The sequence below is a fragment of the Dysidea avara genome, chromosome 8, assembly GCF_963678975.1.
Source record: "Dysidea avara chromosome 8, odDysAvar1.4, whole genome shotgun sequence".
NCBI lineage: Eukaryota > Metazoa > Porifera > Demospongiae > Dictyoceratida > Dysideidae > Dysidea > Dysidea avara.
In genome coordinates this window covers 10,604,844-10,619,217 of record NC_089279.1, presented here as the reverse complement: position 1 = coordinate 10,619,217, position 14,374 = coordinate 10,604,844, and the positions used below count along the sequence as shown (strand labels likewise).

The 14,374-nt window shown below is 36.2% G+C and overlaps 1 protein-coding gene across 1 annotated transcript; it reads right to left on the bottom strand.

Annotated features, from left to right (window-relative positions):
* Positions 1 to 105: 105 nt before the first annotated feature.
* On the bottom strand, positions 106 to 14,374 carry LOC136264761 (collagen alpha-1(I) chain-like). The gene is made up of 22 exons (XM_066059532.1): positions 14,283 to 14,374; positions 14,143 to 14,220; positions 13,892 to 14,083; positions 13,776 to 13,829; positions 13,683 to 13,718; positions 13,526 to 13,579; positions 13,423 to 13,473; positions 13,203 to 13,269; positions 13,051 to 13,139; positions 12,944 to 12,988; positions 11,698 to 12,819; positions 2,836 to 2,928; positions 2,696 to 2,773; positions 2,434 to 2,625; positions 2,318 to 2,371; positions 2,225 to 2,260; positions 2,060 to 2,113; positions 1,951 to 2,001; positions 1,730 to 1,796; positions 1,572 to 1,666; positions 1,465 to 1,509; positions 106 to 1,338 (listed from the first exon to the last, which is right to left on the bottom strand). Exons 1-22 carry the CDS (start codon positions 14,340 to 14,342, stop codon positions 214 to 216), a joined length of 3,738 nt encoding a protein of 1,245 aa, XP_065915604.1. The 5' UTR covers positions 14,343 to 14,374; the 3' UTR covers positions 106 to 213.

The window sequence follows — 14,374 nt, the reverse complement described above, 5'->3', positions numbered from 1 at the left end:
TAGTATATTCTAAAACACTCGCTGTATTATTAATTAAAGCCCTTAGGGGCCTGGAAAGCTTTCAGTAGTTAATGAAGCTACAATTGTACCCAAAAGTAACATATATTTAGATAAATGTTTATTATTAAAAGAACATGCTGTATGTAAAAATATAACATCTATATACAAAGACATAAATAAATATGTATACGTAGTTAGTTCAGTAATCATGTCTTAGTGGGTAGGATTGTAGCAGCAACTTCTTGTGGCAACAATACTTGCCAGTTGGTCTAGTCGTAACTTGTACTCATCTAACTGTTCTTGAGTGATGTCGTTATCACCTGGTTCTCCTCTTTCTCCTTGTGATCCAGGTGCTCCTCTCATTCCTTTTTCTCCGTTCACTCCAGGATAACCAGGTATACCTGGTGCTCCATCGGGACCAACAGAAGGTGGACAAGCTTCTCCTTTAGCACCAGGATAACCAACATCACCACGAGGACCTTTGTCTCCCTTTTCACCAGGAACTCCCTTCTGTCCTTTAGGTCCTTCTGTAGGACATGTTCGATAAGTGTCATCTCCAGGAGGTCCTTGTGGTCCGGGTGGTCCCCTCTTACCCTGCTGACCTTTAGGACCAGGTAGTCCATCTTGTCCATCATGTCCATCCAGTCCAGGGTAACCTTGGTTACCAGGGTATCCTCTGGGTCCTGGTGGACCAGCATATCCCATTGGTCCTTTTGTGAATGGACAATATGTGAAGAAATGATTACAAGGACTACCACCTTCATAATCTACATAGTATTTGCATGTTGTGTTGTCATCATTGGTAGTTCCAACATCACGTCGTTCTCTCACTTCAAAGTTTATAGCATCAATTGCTCTTTTAAGATTTGAATCATAGTCTTGTCCAAAGCAACATTGGTAGAAAGAAGAGCGAAATGTGGCAATGTATTCAAGTAGTTCTTCTACACGTGTGGCATTGTCGATGTTACCCTGAACTCCTGGAAGACCAGGATATCCAACAGGACCAATATCTCCCTTTAATCCATCTTTTCCAGCTGGACCACGTACTCCTTTGATCCCTGGTCTACCGATGAGACATTGAGCATCATCTCCAAGAGGTCCCTGAGGTCCCCTGTAACCGGGATGTCCCTTGTCACCAGTTTCACCTTGTTCTCCTTTCTCTCCTTTAACTGCAGGAATTTCTGTACATTTCTGACATTGTTGGAGCTCTCCAGGATATCCCTTAGGTCCATAAGGTCCAGGTGGTCCCTGATCTCCGGGTTTACCAGCAAATCCATGTGTTCCAGGTAATCCATTGTATCCTTTAGGTCCCTTACTACCATTATCACCCATCTCTCCCTATTGTAGTAATAGTATGATTTCAACTATTAGAATATTAGTGTAGTAATAAGAGGCCTAGGTCTTATATAGTTGGATATAAGTAGTCACTGCTTATTGTTTATTGGCCTATAGTTGTCCACATACCTTTAGTCCTTGTGGTCCTTCAGGCCCATGTTCTCCTTGTACAAACTATATATGTTGAAAGTATGTAATGAACAATTGTTTGGTTGTTGTAGTAGTGGAAAACTCACTGTGCCTTGTTTAGGACAATTGTGCTTGTACTGTGATGATGTACCAGTGTTTACATCACGTGTTGCTCTCTTTGTTGATGTGACATGATGTCCAGCTATTATATAGGATAGAGGTAGTCAAAACTGATTCTCTGTCAACCATTTTGTATCATCCATACCTGCCTTACAACATGACTGTAGCTGAAGTCCAAGATAGTTGACCATATTATCAAATTGTTTTATGACCTGTAAATTGATACCAAACATCATCACAACTGACACAGTCATTTGACTATTATCTATACACTGCATACAGCTAAGTGTTGTACATTACATGTAAACAAGAAAAATAATGTTGTGGTGAAAACTGATAGTGATCATTATTAACAAATTGTCATACCTTCCAGAGTCCCTTGGTGCTTCCTTTCTGTCCCTTGGGACCACGTGGACCCTGTAATATCACCATATAGTAATAAATGTGGATATAACTTTACGCTATATTCACTCACGGGATCTCCTGTCATTCCAGGATCACCACAAAGACCCTCATCACCAGGGATACCCTGTAGACAACAAATTAATTAGCATAGCAAAAAGATCTAGATAATAGCAAACCATGTAATGTCACTTGCTGCTATTTGTTAAAGACCTCACATGTACTAAGTACTACTTACGGGATATCCAGGTGGTGCATGCAGGCAACATTTTCCCTACAAGAGATTAACTAATTCATTAAATAGCTTTGACATTATTAGGGTAGTAGTTACCTTTTCTCCTTGATAGCCTTTAGGGCCACGAACTCCTTTGTATCCAGTAACACCCTAAGATGACAATGATAAGATGTTAACTAAACTTTGTTAAAGTGATGTTTGTAGTACAACACCTTTTGTCCTGGTTCTCCCATTTCCCCTTGAGGGCCAGGTTGTCCATCAGTGAGATTACATTCTCCTTTAGGACCACGGGGTCCAGGATAACCTTGGGGACCTTCATCTCCCTTTGGTCCATAAGCTCCAGGAGTACCTGGTTGACCTGACCTACCACGAGGTCCATCATCACCCGGATAACCTTTAGGACCCTACAGTAGTGGTGGTGACAGAGGAGACACATGACTACACATAACATGTAATAGCTAGTGTAGTCTGTACCTGTGGTCCTGGTAGTCCAGGGTTTCCTCTGAATGTACTGTATGTACAATTACCACATGATGGGTGAGTAGAATTATCCTATAGAGAATAACATAACAATGTGATCATTATGGTGACTAGTGTAAGAACAATCGACTTACTATTGCTGAAGCTAGCAGTAGAGCAGTAGCCAAACTTGTTAGTAGAAGAAGCAGTTTCATTGTTGAGTAGCTTATTCTCTGATTAATGATGAACTTTGTGCATAGCACTGCTCCTTATATACACATTTAGCATATTCCATATAAGGTAACATCCCACACTATTTTAGTTACATCAGACAACACTGTTGACCAATGGAAGCTCTACTATAGTATCTTATCTTCTTCTTATTGGCTGCCACTGTACTTTCAATAATTTTATACATGTTAATTGTTTGGTCTGGAGTTGCTGTTTTGTGGCTAAATTTTCCATACCTGAAGTTCATGTTTGCATGTTCTAACGTCTGGTTGAATCACATCATTTCACATTCTATGCTGCAATGTAAGCTTCTAACTGTATGATCTATAGCCTATAAGTAACTTAAAAAGAGAAAGAAAAAGATTCTATAGCTACTACGTATAATATGATTTACAGGTTAGTAGGGTTACTGTACTTCCATTTATCCATAACAGATGATTATTAACAGTCTATTGATGTGTGACAATATTAACATTATGTATCATATTCACTTATTTGCTATGTAGTTACATGATATTGTAAAGATTGCATAAACTTCATTATCAAACCTGAAAATTATATTTATCTGCGTATAATTAAACTTATTAGCAGGTCACCAATTATATAATATCCTAGTCTGGTGGGTCCAAACCCTTCATGTGAGCACACAAATGGTCAAACAGACTACAATTACAAGCTAAGTTTTATCCTACCATATTTAGAATGTAGATCACAGATTATGCCAATGTTGTGTTTGCTGTACAATGTTTGCTAGTACTTTTTAGTCAAACTGTGTCCCATTTACTGTATAATATTGCAGCTGTGTAGTGATATCATGAAGATTTCCTTTCAGTTTAAGAATCCTTTAAATGTATATGTACTTGTATGATACGTATAATGTGCACTAATCATAGAACTGTAAATAGACATTGAACCTGCACTTTTATTGGGAATCCTAATATTGCAAGGATGTAACAAAAGCCACCAACTGGCGTGTGTCGTAGTGGTATCCAATAATTAGATTATGTATAAAATAGCTGTAGTGTGTAATGAAAGCACAGCCAGCAAATACCTGTTAACTAGGTAAGTATATAGGTGGATAAGGGATACTGCCAAAAAGTGTTGTGCATAATTTACATGACAAGGTATAAGTCAATTGTAAACCTGGTAGTCTAGACCTGGTAATGTATGTACCATACCAGAATGAGATAGAGCAGAAATATGTTTTGACCAATTTTGGAGTGTTGTTAGAAGAAAAATATCACTCCTATTCTTATAGCATGACATGTATTTTTATCTGCTATGATATAACCATTCATCTGTTATTTTATGCATTTAACATCTCTCATTCACATGCATACAGCATATTATATTCATGTACTACTTGCTAGCTATGCTCTTAGATATTTTCTATCAGTTGTATATAAAGATACTGGAACTTTTCTGCATTTAATCCACCTTTTTGAGTAAGTGTCAGTTTTGCCCTTCTCTTGGTTCACAAAAATCAAAGGCATCACATACACAAAATCATGATTGCTATGTTCTAGCATGTCTTCTCAGTTAAATTAAGTTAGTTACAACATGTGTAGTATATAGTTTTAGCAGCTACTACATGTGTGTACACACTCCACATGTACAATCAACAACTGCAGGTCTTCTTTAATGAAATCACTGTATACTAACAAGAGTTGATAATGTATATCATGACCTCTTGCTAAACATTATGACGCTCCATTTGGTGTGAACTGAGAGCTCTAGTGTAATACGTATATGCTACAATATACACTTAAGGTAGCATACAATACTACAGTAAAAGATCTAGTGTGGTAGCTGCCATTTCACTTCATTCAGGATCAACTTGTGTCCACATTCTTATTATTCTTCTAGACAACTTCCTGGTTACCATAGTAATCTTGTCTAGCTTAATTATCATCACCATCACAACAATGAACACAATCTTTACCAACATGAGAAAGTTGTCAGCTTTGTTCAGTTTCATGTTTCAGCAAAAGGTGAAACACCTCTATTGTCATTGATACACAAAGTCTATACCAGCATACACAGTCATAAAAGTCCAGGATTAAAGTTTTATGACTAAAATAAAAGATTTTGTACTAAAACACGAAATGTATTATTTGTACAACATTACCTTTTGGCTTAGGGAGGATACTATGTACGAATCATCCATTGAGATGTACTCAAGAGTATGCCCTGGCTAATATAGATTAATGGACAATATAAGTAAAAGTGAAGAAACTACCACCACTATTGTATACCATTGTTATTGCAACTTTCTATAATATAACAATTATTAATAAATCAGCTATAATACTGTCAGTTACTGCTAGTTGTAGCTATGCATGTTGTTGAATAAATTTAGACCAACAGCTGCTTCTCAACTATATGTTATAACTTGTTAGATTAATGACTTAATATTATAAACTTCAAAGCTGGTACTACTCCAGTAGGTTGGTGGGTGTAATGTTTGTTTGTTGAAATGTGTGAATAAACAGCAATACATCTAATTAGACAATTCTAGTTTTTTAAGTAGTTAGTGGTTCAATTCACGTAACATAATATTATCTGATATTAAACCAATTTCATGCTTAATACTTCAACACCTCTGCTGTGTTTGGGTGTAGAATTTATCTTAACATTGCACTTCTGCATAAGGAAGATCTCATGTTTGCTTGTTATCTACGTATATTTCATTTGTTCAAGTTGTGTCCTTTATTCTATAAAACTACAGCTCTGTATATAAGACACCCTTCCTTTCCAATTTATGAATCCTTGCAATCTTCATATACCTGTATGTTAGTTGTCTGTGAATGAAAATAGAAAGGATATGAACTCCAGTACTGCTAACTACTAAGGATGTATTCTTACAACAAAAGCGACTAATCGGGTTGTGTTGCAGCTGTGTGCAATAAGTGATAATTATTAAAAGGCAGGCAGGAGGACTACCATTAAGTAATCTTGTTTAATCCCAGACAACTTAACTCCTTGATTGGAAGCAGATAAAAGTGTATATGAGTCTGTCTCAAGCCATGTATAGTACAATATGTGTATATATACGTACATGTATATACATATGTGCTAGCTATCAAGAACAGAATTCCATAATTGATAAGTAGCCAAATTTGTAAAAGGGGTCTTCCACGCACATCCAATTCTATGATTTGGAAGACCATAACTTATGGTAAAGAAACATAATTATGAAATTTTCTCCATCTGCTAAGCCATGTTGGTGCTCGCTGCTGACCAAAGTTCAAATCTGAAGTTATGAGTCATCAAAGTTGGTGAATTGGATGTGTGTGTGTGGAAGACCCCTTTTCGCAAAACTGGTCACATATGTAAAAATTATATATAGGTTTGAGGTGAACATTCATGTTTGACAAATCAACTATTTTGAGAAGTGTAATTATTGTGTACAGCTACAGACATATAATATAAGACAGGGTATCATGTTGTGATATAATGTTTTATGTATATATATATATATTGTAGTAAACATTTGGAGAAATGTAGTTATACATAAATATGTGTATTTCTTTTAGCTTGTAAAATACTGACACACTGATTAAATTGTCAATGGTAAAGATAATATATAGCTAATAAACAATGGCACCTTTTTATAATACTTTGAACTATGCAGGTGTTTTCTTTACTTGTGAAACACCAAGCTGCAAACTTCAACAATGAATTGCATATAGTTTAGACTTGATAATGTGCAACATTACTGACAATTGGCTATTAGCTACACCAATAAATCTAGTAATGTATGTTCCTAGCTACAATTCTTTATTAGGATCAACTTCCCATACATATTTCTATCATGAGGCACGACTGGCACGTAATATAGTTAATGATTTAATTATTCTAAACAACTTCATGGTTTTTATTGTGTAAACTTGTCTAACTTAATCATCTTCACCACCACAACAATGAACAGGATCTTCCTCATTATAGCTAGTTCTTCAGTTTTGCTTGTGCTTCAGTTGTCTGTTTTGACAGATAGATGAAATACCTTCATTCAGTAGTGCACACTAAGTGTGATATGGTATACTACACTATATGCTCAGCATTATGATAGTGTCTTGATATACTACATTTACTTCTTCAAAAATGACAGAATGAAGATCTAGGTGCATTGAATCATCTTTATGTTTGTGTAGCTATAGGTATAATACATTCCAGTCTAGTTGAGCCACTTATATGAGTCATAAACTCTGCAAGTATATTTGTTCATAATGAAGCACATCTAGTAACACATAATAATTATACGTTTTTAAAATGTGTAGAGTACTGACGTGTTTGTTCTCATTTACTCTACACCATAGTACATAGACCACTACACAACTATCTATGTATATTCCAGCAAGGTAGCTGGTGAAATGAACAAGGGTATTCACCATGTGTAATGTATCTGATATTTTGGTGTGTGTATTTATAAATATTGTGTATGTTGTGTGTATACCAGAAAATCAGTGTCTCACTGTGTGGATTCCCTGCTAAAATATTACAATATGACACCAGTTTTGTACTAATTACTGGTCATACCACCAGTATAGGACACCATGGACAGCTCATCTGGAACATGAATACATAGCTACATACATACATACTAGAACTATTCTATAAATTTTTAGTTAATGAGGAAAGTTACTATATTGTTTCACTATTTAATGTATGGTTTCACATATTTTATATACATATGTAAGGCTGCAAGAGAATACTTCAAGCATCCTCCTCACCACCATATTGTATACAGGACTTGGTGGTTAAAATGCGTGTTGATATGCACTGTATCAGAACAACTGCTAATGTGTCATAGGTGGGTGAGAGGAGGTAATTATCAAATAATTCACTAAATGAAACTTCTTTTCATTGCCACAAAAATTTGATGCATCATAGATAGGGGGTAGAGAATATCAACACAAGTCCATGTGTTTCATAGGGATAGAAGTCATCAGTTATTCCACAGCAGGTGTAGATTATTGCAGCTTTTGACACTCATGTTTGGCTTTGCCTTGCACTTGTAGGCGCTTTAAATATGGCTTTAGCCATGTATATACGGCTTTAATAACAAGCTTAAACTGCTGTTGTCGTGTTACCTATGCTACATTTGCTGTAATTTGTGCACAGAAACGTGATGATTACACACCTTACCAGACTGTATAGCAGTTACTGCCAGGGCAATAACTATCATACAATTGGGTTTCTAATAAACACTTGAAGTTTGACTTCACTGGGACATAAAAGTAATGTAGATATATATATATATATATATACATGTGGCTTAAAAAGATGTTTCCAAGTGCTCAAATATTTATTGCAAGTTCAATTCCCACAATTTGATCAGAAAGAAATAATGTTATGTCTCCATAATATCAATGTACATATATGCAACCTACTGCTGTTCAAACTATCACCACCATTGTATACCATTGTTATTGCAACTTTCTATAATACAACTATTGATAAAACTGTTAGTTACTGCTACATAGTTGTATGTATGTTTGTAGCTATACATGTTGTTGAATAAATTTAGATCAACAACTGCTTCTCAACTTTATGTTATAACTTCTTAGATCAACAACTTAATGTCCATAACTTCAAAGTTGGTTCTATTCTGGCAGGTTGGTGGGTGCATCGTTTGTTTGTTGCAATGTGCTAATAAACAACAACATACCTAACTAGACAATTCTACACAGTATTGGTTCACTTCATGTAAACATATCTGCTCCAATCTCATACTTGGCTAACACTTTAACACCTCTGCTGTGTTTGGGTGTAGAATTTGTCTTAACATTGCACTTCTGCATAAGGAAAGTCTCATGTTTGCTTGTTATCTATATTTCATTTGTCCAAGTTGTGTCCTTTATTCTATAATACTATAACTCTGTATATAAGACATCCTTCCTTTCCAATTTGTGCATGAACCCCTGCAATCTTCATATACCTGTATGTAAGTGGTCTGTGAATGAAAAATAGAAAGGACAAGAACTCCAGTACTGCCAACTACTAAGGATGTGTAAAAGCCACCAAATGGATTGTGTTGCAGCTGTGTCCAATAAGTGATAATTATTAATATACGTATAAAGGCAGGCAGTGGTACTACCATTAGTAATCTTGTTTATCACAGACAACTTTTATATCTATTTAATTGACAGGAATCAGATAAAAGTGCATATGAGTCTGTCTCAAACCATGTACAGTACACATGTGTACTAGCTATCAAGGACAGAATTCCATATTATGTAACCAGATTTGCAAAAAGGGACCAATTCCATAATTTGGAAAACCATAATTTATGGTAAAGAAACATAATCATGAAATTTTCTCCATCCACTAAGCCATGTTGATACTCACTACTGACCAAAGTACTAGTCAATAAATCCATTTCCAATCAGTTATGAGTTATCAAAGTTGGTAAATTGGATGTGTGTGTGAAAGACCCCCTTTCACAAAAGGTAAAAAAACAAAAGTCAAACAAGCCAGTATGTTAAACAGACAGAGATCTCTATTTGGACTCAAAGAATATGGCATAGAATAGAAACTAAGGAAAATAGTAGTTTCCATAAATAAGGGGCAGGTAAGTACTGAAAATGCTTCTGTATCAATGTTTGCTTGGATCCAAATAGAGATCTCTACATGCTGGCTTTTTTTACTCTTGCTTCTTTACTTTTTCAGTAATCTCCATTCCTACGTTTTAATTTTTTTTAAATTAGTTTTACACAAGTCAGCTATATCAACTCATGCACATTATTATGAGCAATACATTTCATACTTGTCAATGAGCTACATAATGTGCAAAACTATATTAAATGATTTGGCTATATAAGTTGCAATTCAATCACCATTACACCAATAGATAATAAGTATTGCTTGTAGGATAAACCACACTCATCACTTTAGCTTAATCACATGACCATCATGAGGATAATTAGTGCATGACCTCACAATTTTTCTAAATAACTTCTCGGTTACCATTTTGTTACATAAACTAATTGTCTAACTTAATCATCATTGCCACTACAACAATGAACATACATTCTTCCTTATTATAGGTCCTGAGGATGTTGTCGGCTCTGCTTGTGCTTCATATTTCTGTTTTAACAGAAAGAAGAAATACCACAATTATGTGTTGTATACTAAGCCATCATATGGCAGAGCTGATACACAGCTTGACATTATATATACATAAATAGCTATACACGTACTCAATACATCTTCATTGCTATAGCAATAGAATTAAGAGGTACTTTGAATCACTTGTATAGTTTTGATTTGTGTAATAATATTCCTCACTAATATAAAAGACTGTGCTAATATATACTATCTACATAATATCAATTTGTGATTATTACTGATAGCCAATTACCTGTATATAAATATGTAAAATACAGCCTATACATCCAGTATACTATTTTAAATAATTATGTTGATAACTGCTTGTTTCCTTTCAAGCAGTGGTTTGTAGTTCAGCAAGACAGCAGCTCCAATAAATGATTTTATCACCAATATGGAGGACCCTACTAAGAGGTCAACTGGTACATAGGTACTGGAAACTATTTAATAAAACTTTAATGAGAATGTATGTAAACTCAATGAAATATTTCATCATATAACATATACATGGTTTCACTGAAACCTTACACATTTTCACTTCCTGTATAGGATTGCAAGAGGACCTTGTGTGTGCAGTATATTAATCACGTACTAATAGTGATTCTATTAATTTAGCATTTTTATACTATTTGGTCATGGGACATATTACATCACAACTGCTCTCATACTTTGTCCACCTGTGAACTAACTAGTTGTAGGAGACTTCACTGTTGCTGGTGTAAATGTTGTCATGTCATAATACATACACATTATTATTATTATTAGCACTTTACAGTGACCAGCACTGAAGGTCTGACAGCAACATGTGCTGCAGCCTTAGGATTACCTAACCTAATTTCAGGGACTTAGACCTAATGACTTGACTTACTGACTAACTGAAAAGGTGTAACAGAAAAGGGGCCAAAGTAAGGAAAAAATCCCATGTGAGTACATGCTTAAAAAGTTAAACTTCCTAAATGAAATGTTCACAGTACCACAGGTACTACAAAGAGTTGGCCTATATGGAAATCCTATATTGTTAGTGTTCTTGTTATTTTAGCTGGTTTTAGTGTACACTTATATAATCTATAAAATCATTTACATTAACTAATCATTTTGAAATACATTAAGATATGAAATATCAAAACATGTTCATTACTTTATACAGGATGTTTGCATGTTTGAAATTTAATGCATTGGTGTAAAAAAATACAAGAACTTTCTTGAATGTGGCAGAGTCTCAGTTTAAAATATTCAGTGATGTAGTGTAGTTAGTCATCTATTCTGTATTGAACTTTCATTTGGTCATTTGGTTCAAGTAATTAAGTCATTTCAGAACAACTTTCTATTGTAAATTAGCTACAGTAATGTGGCTGTATTCAGCCACTGCTGGCACTAACATTATTGATTTGGTAAAGAAAATGACAATGTGAGTAGGAGTGAGAAGTAGTCAAGTGTGTATGTGATTGATTTAAAGCCAATAGTGTATTCTAAAACACTCGCTGTATTATTAATTAAAGCCCTTAGGGGCCTGGAAAGCTTTCAGTAGTTAATGAAGCTACAATTGTAACCAACAGTAACATATATTTAGATAAATGTTCATTGTTAAAAGAACATGCTGTATGTAAAAATATAACATCTATATACAAAGACATAAATAAATATGCATACGTAGTTAGTTCAGTAATCATGTCTTAGTGGGTAGGATTGTAGCAGCAACTTCTTGTGGCAACAATACTTGCAAGTTGGTCTAGTCGTAACTTGTACTCATCCAATTGTTCTTGAGTGATGTCGTTATCACCTGGTTCTCCTCTTTCTCCTTGTGGTCCAGGTGCTCCTCTCATTCCCTTCTCTCCATTCACTCCAGGATAACCGGGTATACCTGGTGCTCCATCGGGACCAACAGAAGGTGGACAAGCTTCTCCTTTAGCACCAGGATAACCAACATCACCACGAGGACCTTTGTCTCCCTTTTCACCAGGAACTCCCTTCTGTCCTTTAGGTCCTTCTGTAGGACATGTTCGATAAGTGTCATCTCCAGGAGGTCCTTGTGGTCCGGGTGGTCCCCTCTTACCCTGCTGACCTTTAGGACCAGGTAGTCCATCTTGTCCATCATGTCCATCTAGTCCGGGGTAACCTTGGTTACCAGGGTATCCTCTGGGTCCTGGTGGACCAGCATATCCCATTGGTCCTTTCGTGAATGGGCAATATGTGAAGAAATGATTACAAGGACTGCCACCTTCATAATCCACATAGTATTTACATGTAGTGTTGTCATCATTGGTAGCTCCAACATCACGTCGTTCTCTCACTTCAAAGTTTATAGCATCAATTGCTCTTTTAAGATTTGAGTCATAGTCTTGTCCAAAACAACATTGGTAGAAAGAAGAGCGGAACGTGGCAATGTATTCAAGTAGTTCTTCTACACGTGTGGCATTGTCAAGGTTACCCTGAACTCCTGGAAGGCCAGGATATCCAACAGGACCAATATCTCCCTTTAATCCATCTTTTCCAGCTGGACCACGTACTCCCTTGGTTCCTGGTCTACCAATGAGGCATTGCGCATCATCTCCAAGAGGTCCCTGAGGTCCCCTGTAACCTGGATGTCCCTGGTCTCCAGGTTCACCTTGGTCTCCTTTCTCTCCTTTAATTGCGAGAATTTCTGTACATTTTTGACATTGTTGAAGCTCTCCAGGATATCCCTTAGGTCCATAAGGTCCAGGTGGTCCCTGATCTCCGGGTTTACCAGCAAATCCATGTGTTCCAGGTAATCCATTGTATCCTTTAGGTCCCTTACTACCATCATCACCCATCTCTCCCTATTGTATTAATAGTATGATTTCAACTATTGGAATATTAGTGTAGTAATAAGAGGCCTAGGTCTTATAGTTTGATATATAGTCACTGCTTATTAATTATTTATCGACCTAGTTGTCAACATACCTTTGGTCCTTGTGGTCCTTCAGACCCATGTTCTCCTTGTACAAACTAAATATATTGAAAGTATGTGATGAACAATTGTTTGGTTGTTGTAGTAGTGAAGAACTCACTGTGCCTTGTTTAGGACAACTGTATTGTGATGATGTACCAGTGTTTACATCACGTGTTGCTCTCTTTGTTGATGTGACATGATGGCCAGCTATTATATAGGATAGAGGTAGTCAAAACTGATTCTCTGTCAACCATTTTGTATCATCCATACCTGCCTTACAACATGACTGTAGCTGAAGTCCAAGATAGTTGACCATATTATCAAATTGTTTTATGACCTGTAAATTAATACCAAACATCATCACAATTGACACAGTCATTTGACTATTATCTATACACTGCATACAGCTAAGTGTTGTACATTACATGTAAACAAGAAAAAAATACTGTGATGAAAACTTATAGTGACGTTTGCTAACAAACTATCATACCTTCCAAAGTCCTTTGGTACTTCCTTTCTGTCCCTTGGTACCACGTGGGCCCTATAATCACCATATAGTAATATAAATCTGTATTATGTTTAAATTTACTCACTGGATCTCCTGTCATTCCAGGTTCACCACAAAGACCCTCATCACCAGGGATACCCTGTATAAAACAAATTAAATTGTATAAGCAAAAGCTAATAGCAGACCATGTAATGTCACTTGCAGCTATAGTTAATGATTGTTATGCAATTGGTACTACTCACAGGATATCCAGGTGGTGCATGAAGGCAACATTTTCCCTACAAGAGATCAACTAATTCATTAAATAGCTCTAAAAATATTGGGATGGTAGTTACCTTTTCTCCTTGGTAACCTTTAGGGCCACGAACTCCTTTGTATCCAGTAACACCCTAAGATGACAATGATAAGATGTTAACTAAACTTTGCTAAAGTGATGTTTGCAGTACAACACCTTATGTCCTGGTTCTCCCATTTCTCCTCTAGGGCCGGGCTGTCCATCAGTGAGATTACATTCTCCTTTAGGACCACGGGGTCCAGGATAACCTTGGGGACCTTCATCTCCCTTTGGTCCATAAGCTCCATTAGTACCTGGTTGACCTGACCTACCACGAGGTCCATCATCACCTGGATAACCTTTGGGACCCTACAGACAGAGGAGACACATGACTACACATAACATGTAATAGCTAGTGTAGTATGTACCTGTGGTCCTGGTAGTCCAGGGTTTCCTCTGAATGTACTGTATGTACAATTACCACATGACGGATGAGTAGAATTATCCTATAGAGAATAACATAACAATGTGGTCATTATGGTGACTAGTGTAAGAACAATTGACTTACTATTGCTGTAGCTAGCAGTAGAGCAGTAGCCAAACTTGTCAGTAGAAGAAGCAGTTTCATTGTTGAGTAGCTTATTCCCTCATTAATGATGA

Bases quoted from the DNA above. Each gene is read 5' to 3' on its own strand.
- LOC136264761 (XM_066059532.1), bottom strand. From the start codon at position 14,342: ATGAAACTGCTTCTTCTACTGACAAGTTTGGCTACTGCTCTACTGCTA. The intron at 13,580-13,682 runs GTGAGTAGTACC...TGTTTTATACAG, and splicing joins ATGCACCACCTGGATATCCT to GGTATCCCTGGTGATGAGGG. The intron at 2,114-2,224 runs GTAAGTAGTACT...TGTTGTCTACAG, and splicing joins ATGCACCACCTGGATATCCC to GGTATCCCTGGTGATGAGGG.